Source organism: Meles meles, chromosome 3, assembly GCF_922984935.1.
Source record: "Meles meles chromosome 3, mMelMel3.1 paternal haplotype, whole genome shotgun sequence".
Lineage (NCBI taxonomy): Eukaryota > Metazoa > Chordata > Mammalia > Carnivora > Mustelidae > Meles > Meles meles.
This window is the reverse complement of record NC_060068.1, coordinates 106,373,338-106,389,230: the sequence shown is the minus strand read 5'-3', so window position 1 is coordinate 106,389,230 and position 15,893 is coordinate 106,373,338. Positions and strand designations below refer to the sequence as shown.

At 47.6% G+C, this 15,893-nt stretch overlaps 2 protein-coding genes across 2 annotated transcripts in view; one reads left to right on the top strand and one right to left on the bottom strand.

The window, feature by feature from the left end:
* Positions 1 to 3,740, top strand: part of PAIP2 (poly(A) binding protein interacting protein 2) — a 27,231-nt gene extending 23,491 nt beyond the window's left edge. The window contains exon 4 of the mRNA XM_045999728.1: positions 2,718 to 3,740. Within this exon, the coding sequence (XP_045855684.1) occupies positions 2,718 to 2,774 (57 nt within the window). The 3' untranslated portion in view covers positions 2,775 to 3,740. The remainder of the gene's footprint in view (positions 1 to 2,717) is intronic.
* SLC23A1 (solute carrier family 23 member 1) lies at positions 1 to 15,893 on the bottom strand. Its single transcript, XM_045999726.1, has 16 exons — positions 15,879 to 15,893; positions 14,663 to 14,724; positions 13,911 to 14,045; positions 13,333 to 13,490; positions 12,526 to 12,614; positions 12,331 to 12,398; positions 11,967 to 12,148; positions 11,735 to 11,855; positions 11,314 to 11,470; positions 10,859 to 11,006; positions 10,209 to 10,314; positions 9,877 to 10,006; positions 9,631 to 9,774; positions 9,076 to 9,171; positions 6,501 to 6,767; positions 1 to 2,220 (listed from the first exon to the last, which is right to left on the bottom strand). Exons 2-15 carry the CDS (start codon positions 14,696 to 14,698, stop codon positions 6,520 to 6,522), a joined length of 1,818 nt encoding a protein of 605 aa, XP_045855682.1. The 5' UTR covers positions 14,699 to 14,724; positions 15,879 to 15,893; the 3' UTR covers positions 1 to 2,220; positions 6,501 to 6,519.

The following is a 15,893-nucleotide window of genomic DNA, read 5'->3' as shown; positions in this document are numbered from 1 at the left end:
TTTTTAAAAACTAGCTCATCCTTCTCATAAGTGGAAAAGCCAGCAGTCATCTGTTTAAGAAGAGTTCTACAAATTTCTTTCCCTTCAGAAATTGTACTGCTTCTTACTATGGAAGCAGGAGCCTCCTGGTCTCCTCACTTATGACATGGAGTGACTTCTGACGACACTCTGGGGCTAGTCTCAGACTAACAAACTTCTTGCAGACTAACAAACTTTTTGCAGTTGCTTTTAGTTTTAATAACTATGTTGCCCTGGGATATGTAAATATCTTAAAGCATTAATCCAAAAGAAGTATACAATATGTCCATTTGACTTGCCTGTACAAAAGTAGCTTGATAAAGAGGTTTTGCTTTTTAATTTTGCCTTAAACATTTGGCGAAATTTTCAAAATTTTATCTGAAAGGTGAAAATTTGGATTTTTTTCCCCCTGACCCAAGATTTTCATTGAGTTACACTAACTCCCGTTTGGAACCGGAATTTAATAGGGACTTTTACAAGCTCTTGGCAGAAAAGGAACACAAAGCTATTTGCATTTTTATCTATTTTCCATGTTTTGTTGCTGGGGATGGTACATTTTCAGTACAAGTTATTTTTAGGAATTACGACAAATAAACATTAGTACTAGGGTAGAACCTGAAGAATTGTTTGCTAAAATTAAGATAAAATGATTTGAAGTCCTAATGTTGACCTTTCTGACCATATTGAAAATCTCTAATTGCTTTTACAAGATAGTTCTTTGGAATTTACTCCTAGACTCTGAAATATTTTTTGCAGTTGTCGTCTTTTCACTGTGCAGTGATTTCCTATCCTGGCGATATATCATAATTACCTGTGAAACATTAAAAAGAAAAATAAGTCCCTCAGCTACATACCAGACTTGTAGAATCAGTTGTCTAGGCATGCTAATTTTTATTTTTTATTTTTATTTTTATTTTTTTAAAGATTTTATTTATTTATTTGACAGAGAGAGAGAGATCACAAGTAGGCAGAGAGGCAGGCAGAGAGAGAGGAGGAAGCAGGCTCCCTGCAGAGCAGAGAGCCCGATGCGGGGCTCGATCCCAGGACCCTGAGATCATGACCTGAGCCAAAGGCAGCAGCTTAATCCACTGAGCCACCCAGGCGCCCCAAGGCATGCTAATTTTTAAAAAGCACTCCTAGTGCATACTGCCAGCCTGCCCCATCAGGCATTTGGGAACCATTCTTCTAAAGGGCTATTTGAAGAACATAGAAATTTACATTGTAGTATAGACTTGTTGCAGTAAATGACAGTAACCCAGTTGAGCAGATGTGTGATATGAATAGTCCATTGAGATATGCTTGCTTATGCCTGCATTAGTCATTCCATAAATAATCCTGGTTACTCTAATGAGTAAAGTCCTTTGTTGGTCATAATGTATAACTTTTTTTCTTAAATTTTTTCAAAGATTTTGTTTATTTGACAGATCACAGGTAGGCAGAGAGAGAGGGGGAAGCAGGCTCTCTGCTGAGCAGAGAGCCCAATGCGGGGCCCGATCCCAGGACCCTGAGATCATGACCTGAGCCGAAGGCAGAGGCTTACCCCACTGAGCCACCCAGGCACCCCATAATGTATAACTTTAATATGGACCCAGTATAATTGCCTAGAAACTGGTTTGTTCGACTCGACTTGGTTTATTTGAAATTATGTTAATTCCTTCTCATTCTTTTGTAGCTGCCAAAAGATGACACATTGAAGAACACTGCTTTTTTATTTAAACTTCACACTTTAAAATTTAGAAATAATTCACTTGAGAGAAGTGAGACTATGTATGTCCTGTCCAAGGAAATGGTTGTGTATCATTATGAAACTAAAATTAAATTATTGCTCCAACATGTTATTTAATATGCTTTGGTCTTGAAGTAAGTGATATAGGGGGTTCAGATTCCCTCTAAAAGCCTCTCAGCATTCCTACATTTCAGGGCCTGGAATACATCTTGATTTCTTTTCATCTTTTGTCAACTGTGGTAGAGGCAAATTTCCAGCTATTCTCAATATACTGACATGTCTGTCTAGGAAAATAAAGATTTAGAGGTATAGAATGGTGGCTCTTAGAGACTTTGGCCCATTCTTCTTTTAAGAGTCCCAGAGAAAGTGACTTATCCAGCCTTTCATAGGAAGCTAGTTAGGAGCAGTGACGAAATTCCATCTTTGGTCTTCTGATTCCCCATGTAGTTTCCTTTTCCTGTTACAAACCTTGCTTCCTGTGGGAATTAGAATACAGCAATTTTAGAAAGATAACTCCATGTTTTTAGTGAGGATCATGAGAAAAATTAATCCAAACAATTCTCCAATCTACTTTAATCATCATTTCAACTCTTGTTTAATATTTTTGCATAGTATGAAATGGTTAAAATAAAATATCATAGTTAAATGAACAGAATTCCTCATTCTGTGACACCCTTTTCAGTTTGTATGAAGTTTAGCGGGTTTCTGGTTATACTTTAGCAAATTTAATTTCAGTTCCTACTTTCATTTTAGAAGGTGATAAATTTTCATATGAATACATAGTTTATCTCTGGTTCTTTCTTTCCCTACTATAGATAGATTTTGGGAGTTAAGTTTAACCTTACAATCTGAGTTCTTTTGTTTTATATTTTTTGGAAGATATTTTTGCATGTGGATCTGGGTTGAATGCTTCTAAATATCTGAAGCCATCTGTTAATGAACTTGCTTTTTTTTTTATGTACTTATTTTCCAGGTCAAGAGCAATCTGAATCCAAATGCAAAGGAGTTTGTTCCTGGGGTGAAGTACTAAAATATTTGAGTAGACGGGGCCCTCTTTTGGTGGATGTAGCACAATTTCCACACTGTGAAGGCAGTATTAGAAGACTTAATTGTAAAAGCTCTCTCTTGTCACTGTGTTACACTTATGCATTGCCAAAGTTTTGTTAGTCTTGCATGCTTAATAAAAGTGCTGAGACTGTTATTAAGTAATAAGCTGTCAAACATTTACTGAAAATAGGATTGGCCCCATGGCTTGATGTGAAGACAGCGAGGAAAGAAGCACCAGTCAAGTTGTGACAAAGCACCAAATTAAAATGACGTCTAAATCTTAGTGAATTGTCTTTTTTGAGGCTAAACTAGTCCCTTAGGGTTAGCGAATGCTTGTTAATGTCTAAACTTTTTAAAAATGAGTATATTTAAATTAAGTTCTAGTTGTTAAGTTTATTTCTAAGTTCAGACTTCAGTTTGCATTTGTAACTATCAAAAAGGATCTCCTTTTTCTGAAGAAGGCGTTGTTAGTTAATTTGAAATAATTCTTTATAGACAAGTATGTCTTTGGTTACTGAAGTTATAAGGTAGTAATCAGATGATAACTAGTCCTGACTTCGATGGTATTTTGTCACATAAGAAGTAGTTCTTCTAATGTTACATCTGAGGAAGTGTGTAATTTGAGAATTGCATCTTCTTCTGAGGAGTCACTGCATCATAGCTATGCCTATGTGAAGTGCATACATTTGACCCATCATAATCCCCTGAACAAAGTAATGGTAACATGATTTGAGTGGTGCTTTTCCTTGCTTTGTTAACCATCACTACAATAGTCTACAGCACAACTTTTCTTTTAACAAAGCTAGAACAGTTTTGGCTTCTTAAACTTCATACTTGGGTAGGTTAAGCTGCCATACGTGTTCAGTGTGAATAGTGTTTAAGTTGAAAATATTGTAAAAAAATTATATTTTTTCAAAAATATTTAAAAAAATAAATAATAGTAGAACTGAGCTGATGCTTGTGTTTCTTGGTGCTGGAATGCAGACTGTCCTGTGGTGATTGATACTCACTTTAGTGTGGGCTCAGTACTTCAGGACAACCCTGCTGGCAAGATTTATTCGATTCCAGAGTGTCAGGTGTGTCCTTATGTGTGTATCTGTCCAAAATACAGCAGTAAAAGAAAGCCTGCATCCCCTTCTGTAACCCACCTTGATTGCCTCGGGCTACAGTCAGTGTCAGGGCAGTTGTAGATATCCATGTTAAGAAACTTTTTGACTGACCAGTATAATAGTAATCTTACTCTAGTATAATCACCTTTGGCTTCTGCCGGTCACAAAGCCATTGCTGGTCTGATTGGACTAGTTTGCTAGTTTGATTAGTCAGCCATCCCTGTTTTCCCCTCACAAGCTTATTTATAATATGTTTGTGGCTAATCTTTATTTTGGGATAGGCTGTCAACCATCTAGCAGTTCTCTGGTTCTGCCATACAATTCTGCTTCATGGTCCTACTTAGTTGTTGATAATGCTCTCTGTGCTTTTCCTGCGTTTGTTGGGCTCAGAATTAAAAAGGCCATGTAGTCTGTTCTGACTCACATTCTCCAGGGAAGGGTGGGGGTGGTCCTTTGGTTTTCCAGCTGCCGTAGTGTTTTTTAGTAAAGACAAACTAAACAGGTAGGTTTTTTGTTGTTGTTTTTAGTAATTTTGGGGTGCCTGCCTGGCTCAGTAGAGCATGAGATTCTTGATCCCGATGGGCTCATACTGACAACCCTGAGATCAAAGAGTTACATGTTCTGACAGAGTCAGCCAGGCACCCCAAAATAGGTAGATCTTTAAGAAACTCTGAAACAAAGATAATCCTACTTGGCTTTTCTTTCTTTTTGGAGCCATGATACAGCCAGTCCCCTCTGTCTTTAATAGCTAAGTACCACAAGTGACACAGCTGGCTGCCAAATGTATAAGGCTTATAGATTCTCTCTCTAAGCTCAGGCAGGGGCAAATGAGTTCATTTCCACATAGTGCCAAATTGCCATAGTGTAGTGTGATTGGAGATTATAAACCTGAATTAGAGAGGCATTGTCAACCTAATGGTTAAGAGCACAGACTAGCCAGACTTCTGGATGTGAATCAGTGATCATGGACAAGTCACTTAACCTTTCTATGCCTTAGTTTCCACCTGTTTAAAATGGTTGTATTAACAGGGGCACCTGGCTGGCTCAGTTGGAAGAGCACGTGACTCTTGATCTCAGGGTTGTGAGTTTGAGCTCCATGCTGGGTGTGGAGATTACTAAAAAAAAAATAAAGAGGCACCTGGGTGGCTTGGTTGGTTAGGCATCTGTTTTTGGTCATGATCTTGGGGTCCTGGGATTGAGCCTCGAATCAGGCTCCCTGCCCAGTGAGGAGTCTGCTTCTCCCTCTGCCCCTCCCCCTACTTGTACTCTCTCTCTCAAATAAACTATTTTTTTTTTAACTTCTTTTTTTTTTTTAAAGACTTTACCTATTTATTTGACAAGCAGGCAGTGGGGGGTGCGGTGCAGGCTCCCCCGCTGAGCAGAGAGCCTGATGTGGGGCTCGATCCCAGGACCCTGAGATTATGACCTGAGCTGAAAGCAGAGGGTTAACCAGAGGGTTAACCTAAACCACCCAGGCACCCCTAAAATCTTTTATTTGACAGACCACAAGTAGGCAGAGAGACAGCAGAGAGATGGGGGGAAGCAGGCTTCCTGCTGAGCAGAGAGCCTGGAACGGGGCTCCATCCCAGGACCCTGGGATCACTACCTGAGCCCAAGGCAGAGGGCTTTAACCCACTGAGCCACTGAGGTGCCCCTAAGTGATTGTTTTTACAAGAAAGCTATGTTGTAGGCTTAGCTCTCATTTTGTTGGAACCACTTTTTTTTTTTTTTTTAAGATTTTATTTATTTATTTGACAGATATCACAAGACAGGCAGGCAGAGGAGGGGTGGAGCAGGCTCCCTGCTGAGCAGAGAGCCCATGCGGGACTCGATCCCAGGACCCTGAGATCATGAACTGAGCCAAGGGCTTAACCCACTGAGCCACCCAGGCGCCCTGTTGGAACTTTTCTTGATTTTCTAGGGAAACTGCACATTAAAACTACTTAGCTGTTTAACTGGAGAGCCAGGCATCTGCATTACAGGTAGAGATGGAAAGTTTGAGAGCATCAGCTATTCCATTTTGAAGCACCTTGGACAGATCATCCCATCACACCCATGTGGCATAGTTTTAGGGTAATTGAAGTCATCCAGTTATGATTTTAGGGATTTTTATGTTATCACTACTGAAACAAGGCAGCATATATGAGAGAAAGTTTCCTGTTTTTGTGCAGTGTATTTCTCAACCTATTTCATGTCATAAAGTGTTGTGAGCTTTTGGGTTCTTCTGTTTTGTTTTTAGCATTTTAGAGTACACAGATGGGGCTACCTGTGGCTAGAGTTTATGGCTCAAGGGCTGAAGTTGACTCATTTCCTGCATAGACACCCAGAAGGCTGAAGGGGTCAATATGTCAGCATACTTGTAACCTCTTAGTGACCCACACCAGTTGGAAAGTTCTACTCTCATTATGAAATGGTTAAGGAATTGCACTCAAAATCTGTATATTGACGTTTTACACAGTATACCTTTCCCTTAAAGACAGTCAAATAGGTCACCAAAACAGAAGCTGAGTGGTTTTTTCTTTGGTTAAAGTATAAAAATATTGTGATTTTTTTTTTTTTTTTAACCCTCCTACAAAAGACAGTCTTAACACACATCCTACCTTTACTAGGAGTAATTTTTCAGACTTTGGTGCATGCACATCCAGTTTGTATATTTTCTGGAGTGTCTTCTGAAACTGGAGGCTGGGTTTTCGACCTTGAAGAAAATCCTTTGAAGACTGGGCAGATAGGAATGTATTTCAGAAAGACAATCCTTTTTACAATGTTCATCCCGATGGGGAAGTCATAGCTCTTGAGGCTGGTGGACATCTCACTGTTGGCATGGGCCCCCGCTTTCCACTGTATCAGACCTCGTTCTTCTGGGCTCCCTGAAATAGAACAGTGAGGTTGTCAGGGCCAGCAGCCCTCCACTACCTCCGCTCCATACCTCCATAACCTAGTCCTGAGACAGATTTCTGGAATCCATTGTCTTCATTCTCAAGTATTTTCTGGGACTGGAAGGTTACTGAATCCATGATTTCTCATATCTTAACTTGGCCAGAACTCTAGGAAACCCTAAAAGTAATACTGATTATAATTAGTATCTATTGTGTGTCTGTAGTGTGCCAGGCTCTGTGCTAAGTGCTTTAATTTCATCATCTCATTTCTTCAAAACATAACTGGAAGGTATATAGGCACTATTATACATATTTTTGTGAAGAAACAGGCAGAAAGGTTAATTGGCAACTTAACATCTCTAGTATGGGGCTAGTATGTGCTAAGCTGATGAGGACCAATAGTGCCCAGTCTGCTTTGGGGTCAAGGAGGGCTATTGAGAAATACTATAATCAGTATTAATATTCAATATTAAGAATCCATATTTGGAAAATAAACTCATTTTTATAATACAAACCTCAGAGTCAAGCCAAGTAAAATCTTTGTTGGTAGTATGGATACACAAAAGATTATTTACATCTAGGGGAATGCTCCCTCAGGAGGTACGGGAGGGGTGCCTGAGGTCTCAGGTTTTCACAAGAGAGCTGGGGTGGAAGAAGAATGATGCAATGCAAATCTAGAGGAAGAGGGTTTCTACTAGCGCCATGAGCATTTGCTGAACTAATTTGCCCTTCTAAGTTTGGGCTGTAGATGGGGAAGAGCAAATGCAAAGCGGCCCATCAGCAAAATGCCATCACACAGAAGAAAGTGTGTGATTCCATAATTAAGGAATTCTGATTTAGCCAGACCTGGGTGTGAATTCAGGGTGCATGACCTTGGGCAAGTGATTTGACCACTCGGAGCTTCAGATTCATCAACGCACATTGAAGGACTACTGAGGATTATGTAGCACAACATGTATAATGATCCCTGGAAGAGATGGTTGCTGATAGGCAGTTGGGTTGAAGGATGGGGATGTGAGGAGCTCAGGCAGTCTGAGGCGGTTAACATCTGGGTAGCTTAATCCAGCTATCCAGATCACACAGAAGCCCCTCTGTATACAGCTGTCCACCTGAGGCCTTCCATCTCCCCATATTCCCTGGGCATTGAGGCTGCCACTTCTTTACCTCTGGTCTGCAGCCTGGCTTTCTCTCAATGGGGAGGGTCAGGTACCTCCCATTAGTCCATAGGGTAGCTGCTACCAAGAGTTCTCACATCATCTGATGCTAAAATCCCTAAAAGGGCCATGGTACCTAGGCCCTTCCTGCCCATGCTCCAACCCTGCAGCTGTGTTTAGGCTGGTAAGTGGTGGGGGATGGAGGGCCATCATCCTGCTGCTCCCATCCCTCATCTCCCTGGACTGATGCAGTCTTTAACCTCTGCCTCCACAGAGCTTTCCCTGATCTTCCAGGTCCCCTGAAACCCTCCAACAGAGGCAGTATGGTGCAGTGGCTGGGACACAAGCCATAGACTGCATCCAGTGGACTTTGTTAGAATCTCAAATTTGCGACCTTTTAAATCTGCAAATATTGTGAACGTTGGTGAGTCACTTAACATCTGTGATTCTGTTTCCTTGTGAAATGGTGTTGATAGTTTCTGCCTAACAGGATGGTTTTTGAGAACGAAGCGAGACATAGTTTCATGCCTGACCCATAGTAAATGTTTGGTAAATGGTTAACTATGCTTGTTACTCGTTAGAACATGGAAAACTCCTTACTCATTAATACAATTGGTGGCATTTGGTTTTTATAGTTTACAGGACATCTAAACATTGGCCAGAAGGGTTCTCAGGGGCCCACGCTAAGTATCCTTCCTCCACAATCCCTGCGAAAACCCTGATACCAAAGAGAATGTTAGGGGCTCTCCTAGTAATCAAGCGTGATGGGTTGCTGGCATATTTGGAGTGGGTTTTGGCACCCAGATTGATGCTTCATTTGTATCTGGCCTAATGGAAGAAAGCAAAGGCTCCCAAAGGCACCCTTCCCCTGGTGGCTTTCAAGAAATGGAAAGGAAACAACTCACAGGGCTGGGGAATGACTCCCCCAGACCCACCCTCTTCAAGATCTGTAGAGCATGTCTGTGCCTCTCTGTCCAGCCAGTGGTCTCTTCAGCCGTTGGTCTCTTCAGCCCAAGTGGTCCTGCTTCTCCTTGCAGGGCCCTCATTGCCTGGGTCCTGGCCACACTTGTGGTTGTGGGGCCATCTGCTGGAATGCAGATGAGCCCAGCCTAGTCTTGTGTGTCCCTCCCAGGGCTGACCCATACCTGGCACTGTGTTGTCCAGTATGAAAGCGAGGCACCCACCCACGAACATCTCTGTGGTCAGCAGCACAGTCAGAATCTGGTCCACTTCAGGAATGCCTGTGGAATAGGCCAAGGGCCAGTGGGCATCTTGACTTCTGGAGACAGAGCTCAGGGACTTTGTTCCCAGTTGTGCAGCTTGTTGACTTCTTTGAGCAGGCATGGAGATGGAAGGGTACAAATCCCAATGTTCACACCTATAATCCCAGGTTTGTTGTCTTGGGACACATCATTTAACTTCTCTGAGCCTCATTTTCCTCCTCTGTCACATGGACAGGACAGTAGTATCTGTCTTGAGGAACTGTTGTACATATTAAATGAGCACAGGTAAAGCTCCATGCCTGTCCATAGAAAGTGTCTCAGTAAAGGACAGCTGCTCATTCACTTCTCAGCTTCTGTTTCACATCCAGGGTTGGGCAGGATTTGTGGCTCTGTCGCAGGGTGACTTTGAGGGAAAGAGCCATGCGCAGAGCCCACTACACCTCCCCCACCCCCAGACATTCTGACTAGCGGGGGTACCTGTGTTGATGGCGCCAGGGTTGGACTCCAGGTAATTGGGCAGCGTGAGCCCGAAGAACATGGAAAATCCGAGCACGAACAGGTTGCGGGAGGAGTTCATATCCACAAATTGCAAGTTGGATAGCCCCACAGCTGTAATCATGCCTGAGGGCGCAGGATAACTGCTGGAGCTGCCCCACAGGCAGGGTGGGCTCCTCCACCACTCGGATCGCCTCCCACCCCCACCCACTGGCCAACACCACTTACCAAAAAGGGTGCAGAACATACCCCCCAGTATGGGGTCAGGGAGTGAAGCAAAAAGGGCGGTGAACTTGCCAATTGTGCCCAGGACGAGCATGATGCCCGCACCGTACTGCACCACACGCCGGCTGCCTACCTGCATGGGAGCCAGGGATAGGGTTAGGCCCTGGAGCGGACCTGGGCGGCTGAGCTTGTGGAGGGAAGGCAGGCAGGGCCTGTCACAAAAGCGAGCACAAAAGGGCCCCAGGTTCATTGTGGGGCTGGACGGCTCATAGGTCGGGTGGGGCTGCAGTACACGGAATGGGGGGGGCACTTTGTGCAGCTCTGGTTTGTGGCACCTTGGTAATCCCCAGAACGCCAATGTTGGGGCTGGACGACGTGGACCCGTTGCCTGTGCCCAGCAGCCCTGCAATAATGCAGCAGATGCCTTCGGTGAAGATACCTCTGTAAGGAAAGGGCGAGTTGGAGGCTCGCTCCAGCCTCTGCCCTGGCTTGTGTCCTCCCTTCGCCCTGGGTGGGCTGCATACCTTCTTGGGGACAGTACAAGCTGCAACTATCTGTCTGTAGTACTCCCCACTACAGGATAGAGGTAGGTCTGGGAGCCAAGAGCCCACATCCAAGCACTAGTCCCAGTGCCCTAGCACTTACTCCCTTAGGCGACTCTGGGCTTCTGTTTCCTCATCTGTAAAATGGGGATAATAAGGGTACCTGTCTCAGAATAGTTAGTAGACTGCATAGGAGAATGCACATGGAGAGCCAGGCACGTTGAAGATTGTCAAATAGTTTCCCTTAGGCTTCATGACCTCAGTGACTCAAGCACTCAGACTGAATGATGAGAGCATCCCCATTTCATGAGTATGGAGAACAAGGTCTTGAAAGTATTAGTACTTGACCAAGTCCACACTTTTGGGTCTCCACCATGTCCCTACATTTGCTTCCTGAGTGGCCCCTGAGAGGATCAGATGCGGGAGAGGGCAGGTGGCCATACCTGTTGATGGCATGTACGGGAGGGGGTGGGGCACCTGCCAGGCGGGCACAAGCATAGTAATCTCCGATGGACTCGATGATGCCTGCCAGTGTGGCACTGAACATTCCCAGGACAGCAGCCGCAGTCACTGTGGGCAGGCCCCACTGACCTGGATCAGGGGGAGATAGAAGCGGGGGATGCAGTGCCACTGGGTAGGCCAGGGAGGGGAGTGGGCAGTATGTGGGGGGATGAGAGGGGGTAAAGGGACCTCGAGCTGGGGTGGGGGCTAGACAGTCCTGAGAGCTCATTTGGGATCCCTCAGAGTCATGAAGCTGGAGTGAGGCTTTGAGGAAAACACTCTGGCACACTAGAAATGTGCACCTAATGCTCATAGTGTCGTCAACTGGATTGGTGTCATCAGGGGCCCCTTAGATGGTCTCAGCTGGAGGCAGAGGGGGCCAGGTGGGGTGCCTCACAGGGGTAGGGAATGCGGATCCAGGGTGCAATAGCCATGATGTCCCCTCGTGCATCTGTCCGCGCCTGGAAGCCGTAAGCTGTAGGGTCTGAGGGCAGCACGTTTGTCAGGGTCAGGATGTAGCAGAGCAGCCACACGGTCATGATGGCCAGCACAATCTGAAGTGGGGTGGGGTGAGGGGAGCACTGAGGTTCTGGGAGGTCTTGGTCCAGGGGTAACCAGCACCTACCTCAACCCTAGCCTCCGCCCCTGCCCTAGCTCAGGCCTGGGCCCCCATACCTGCCCTGGCCCCTGACTGGGACTTCATCTGTGCTCTGGCTCTAGCTCCTTTGCTGTCCTGGACCTGGCCCCCAACCTTTGCCCCGGACACAAGTCCAGCCCCTGCCCTAGTCCCAGCCCCAGCCGCCTGTCATCTCACTCACTGGAAACATCTTGAAGATCTGGATGCGGAAGAGAGTCAGGCCCTTGCCCCAGCGGTAGATAGGCAGCAGGAAGGTAAGGTTACGCAGGTACTGGGAGAAGAGGATGATCAGGAGAATGGAACTGGGGGCAGAAGCACAAAGGAAAGATGGCTGGTAGGCTGGGCTAGGGACAGGACGTGAAGGGGGTGAAAGGGCTAAGGCTGGACAAGGATCAGGCCTGGTGTCTGCTCACCAAGCTGAGATGCCCCAGTGGGAACCAGCTCGGTCACCAGCAGCTTGGAAGACAGACAGGCCAATGAGGGAGACAGTGGGGGTGACCGTGAGAGGTCCTATGTAGCTGAGCAGGGCCCCAGGCAGCCCCATCAGCCCGATCACCACCTCCACCATGCTGGACACTATGATTGCACCCTGGACCTAGAAAAGCAAAGACCAGCTATAACATAGAGGCTATCACCTCTACATTTAAAAAAAGAAAGAAAGAAAAAGAAAAAAAGCTTCTGGACCACCACTTTGAATCCTCCAACTCAGCAGTGGCTCCTCTCCCATCTAGCCCCCTCCTCAGGTCCAGGTCTCTTCTACCCCAGGTGCAAACCCACCTCTCGTATCCGTGGGTGCCAGATATGAGAGGTGTTCAGGGGAAGACTCCAGTTACCGTAGATATCCTCTGGGAGCAGAGACAGGAACACACACATGGCCAGGGAACAGAGAGAGGAAGAGAAGATGCTGCCATGAATGCACCTCAGTGCTCCTGGGCCTCTCCTTTCCAACATAGCCCCCAGAAGTGTGCCCACCTTCCGGGGGGCATTTCCATCTCTCCAGGGCCAGGATGGCTTTGGCTGGGACCAGAAATGCAAAGGCGCTGGCCTGGAACAACGGCAGCCTGGAGAGAGGCACAGAACGGCAGGGATGGGGTCAGGGGTGGGCAAGGACACAGAGACAGGAGAGATGGGGAAAGAGCGGCACCAAGAGAAGGAGACAGAATCACACCCAGAAGTAGAGACACAGATGGACAAGGGACAGGGCAGACCTGAGAGAAGTCACTGCAGCCCCAGGCAGGACTCTCAATCCTGGGAGCCCAAGGAAGAAAACAAATGGAGTCTCTGGTCCACAAGCTTCCCCCTTTCCTTCTCAGCTCCTGCACTGTGAGGAGCCACATGCAAGGAAAGCTCTTGCGCCCAAGTTCCACTCACAGCCTTCCTCCGTCCTCCCGCCACACAACCATCTTTTGGCCACCCAGGCCTTGAGCTGTGTGCTCAAGAGGGCCCCCAGGAGGATGGGCCGTTGAAGAGCCCACAAAGAACTTAAAAGCTGGGAGTGGGTGGTCCTCATTACCAAAGTAGGGCTTAACTGGGAGAGCCCAGCTAGGGGTACATTCCTTTAAACCCACCAACTCTTTGCCTTTGGGGAGCTTAGGGCCCCAAGGTAGGATCCCAACTGCCTCGCTCTAAGGCTGGCTTGGGAGTAGGAGGAGCAGTTGGGGGCACTTAGCAGCTTTCTCGCCCCCCACCCTGCCCCCAAAAGAGCCTTCAAGAGAAACCACCAGCTCCTACTGTGTGTGTTTTCACGGTGGGGCGTGGGGCAGGAGCAGGGCAGCTCACCGGATTCCCAGTGTGGTCTGGATGAGGGTGGTGACGCCCACGCAGGTGAAGATCGTCCCGATGAGCTGGCTGACCATGTGCTGGTCCCGGCCCACACACAGCGCCTCAGCCAGGAGGAAGGGCACAGCAATGGTGCCACTGAAGCATGTCAAGTAATGCTAGGTGCGGGGAGAGTGCGTGAGGCAGCTCCCTGGGAACCAGGGAGACCCCAGCGATCCTCACACCTGCCTCAGGGGGCCTGAACTCACCCGGGCCTAAGACTCGTACAAGGATTCCCAGAGAGCTACTGTTCACCTCTCTCTTTGGGGTACCAATTCACCCCCAAATTATTCCTGTGGCTTCTGTGGAGTTTGTCCTCTCCCCTGTGACTGACATTCTGCCTGGCAGGTGACACGTATTCCCAGGGAAGATCTCTCAGGCCCCATCAGAAACCCCCTCCCCATGCCGGCTTGGGACAGTCACAGCTGTTGACCTTAAGTCTCTCTTCCTGTTACCCAAGATAAACTTGGGCAGGAAGCGGGCTGGGATCCTGGGGAGCATGCAGAATAGGGGTGGGGAGGCCCTGTGGGGAAACCCACCTGGAAGCCCAGCAGAATACACAGGTACCAGGGTGGCACATCCTCGATCTTGTACAACATGTCAAACTTGGGCTCTCTGGGCAGGGACTCCGTGGGCTCCCTCTCGGAGTTCCCTGCAGAGCCCAGGGACTCATGCTAGGGCAGCAGAGAGAAGTAACTCAGGGTGGAGTAACAGGGACCAGCCAGGTTCATGCTGCCCCAGAATCAATCAGATGGCCTGAGTGGCCTGTCAGATGCTCAGAACAGCGTTCGAACCCCACCCTCCCTCATGGTTCATTCCACCCAGCTGTCTCTCAACCTGACTACCCCTGGCTCCCTCCTCACATTCCCTTGTGCAGGGATTAAGTCCTCTGTGCTGGCTCCTGGAGGCCTTGGGACCAGAGCATTCCAGCCAAGGGGATGGGCCCCTAAGTCAGCAGGCCCCAACAGCCAACAGGAGAGGGGGCAAGAGGGCTGAAGTCCATGAACAGGTCCCACCCTTGCCACTTAAAGGTCTTTGGTGTTGCCCTGGGTGTGGGGTGGGTTGTCCCTGCTGGCACTCAAGCTGGAGTCAGCCGGTCCCAAAGCAGATGACTCCTGCACCTTCACTGCCCCCCCACCCCATCCCCAACTACTACTTTCAGCTTGGGATAGTCACTCTCAATCAAGTTCATCAGAACTTGTGTCTCTGCCTTCCCAGGGGAAGGCATGAGCAGGCCCTCTAGCCCCCACCCAACCCTGCCCCCACCCAGCTCCCACCCGTTCCCCTGCACCTGTGTCCGGCCCTCCAGGTTCTCCTGGGCCCTCATCTTTGGGGCACAGCTGTGAGCAGTTCCTGAGGAAAAGAGGGGATGGCTTTACAAAGGCCAAGGAGGACTTTAGTCCACACATCAGACATTGTTCAAAGTAAATCTGTAACCAGATTCCCAGCTCTGATTGCGAAAGGCAGACCTGAGCGGAGATAACGTATTAACTCCAGCCCTAGTGGTAAAGGCCACCCAAGCCTCGGTCACATTTCCCTCCTGAGCATGCACCCTTCCCTGCCAGCACCTGAGCCTGGGCGTGGGACCTGTTGTTTCCAAGAGAGGGCCAGGGTGCAGATGAGGAGCGGACAGTTGAGGAGCGGACAGTTCACCAAGCCCCAGGTGACAGGGAAGAGAATGGTAGTAACCTTAATAAGTCACACTCTGAATGAGACTCTTCCCCACTTTTTAATAACAAGTGAATAATTATCATCATCAAAATCACGCTTCTTAATGAGGAATGACTGCCTGCCAAATGAATTCCCAGGCTGAACTCCAGGCACTGGGTGACGTTAACCTCTTTTACTGCTGAGGAAACAGATCTAGGAGATGTGATCTGACTGAGGTCACATAAGTAGCAAGATTTTAGAACATCATTCCTAAAACTCAGGTTAACCTGAACTCCTGAGTTCATGCTATAAATCAGCCATTGGATTCAGTAAAGGGCTGCCTTTCCCATATGGCCACATACCCCTCAGTGTCGCAGAGGCACAAAACAGATGGGCCACTGGAGGGGAAGCCGCCCAGGCTGGCCCAGCCTTGTCTGTTCCCTGTGTCAGGACGATTCCCTCCCCACCCTCCCAAGTCAGGACTGGCTGCCTAACCTGCAGGACCCAGTGCAAAACAAAAATTTGAGGTCCCCATTCCAAAAGTATTACGAATTTTTTTTTTTTAGTATTATGAATTTTGATACAGCGGAGAATTAAACCAAATCAAACCAAACCTCTCTAAGCACTGGGCCCCATGTGAGTGCCTGTCCCACGGCCGCTGAAGCCTGCCCTGGACTCAGCCTGTCTTGTCCTCCTGGCAGGCCCACTGGCCTGGCCATGGGGGCTGGAGCTGGCTGAAGGGGCTTGGGGAGGGTCTGAGGAGCTGGGGCTCCTCAGCTGGTGAGGATTGGGCCTAAGGTTCCGGGTTCTGCTCCCCACTGTGCTGCCCCAGGCCCAGCCCCCCAGGGCCCACCTACTTCTGGGTTGTTGGG

Coding starts and splice junctions, on each gene's coding strand:
- SLC23A1 (XM_045999726.1), bottom strand. CDS start 14,698: ATGAGGGCCCAGGAGAACCTGGAGGGCCGGACACAG. Junction 11,007..11,313: donor GATCCGCATTCCCTACCCCT/GTGAGGCACCCC, acceptor CCCCTGATCCAG/GTCAGTGGGGCCTGCCCACA. Junction 10,007..10,208: donor GCGTTCTGGGGATTACCAAG/GTGCCACAAACC, acceptor GCTCCCATGCAG/GTAGGCAGCCGGCGTGTGGT.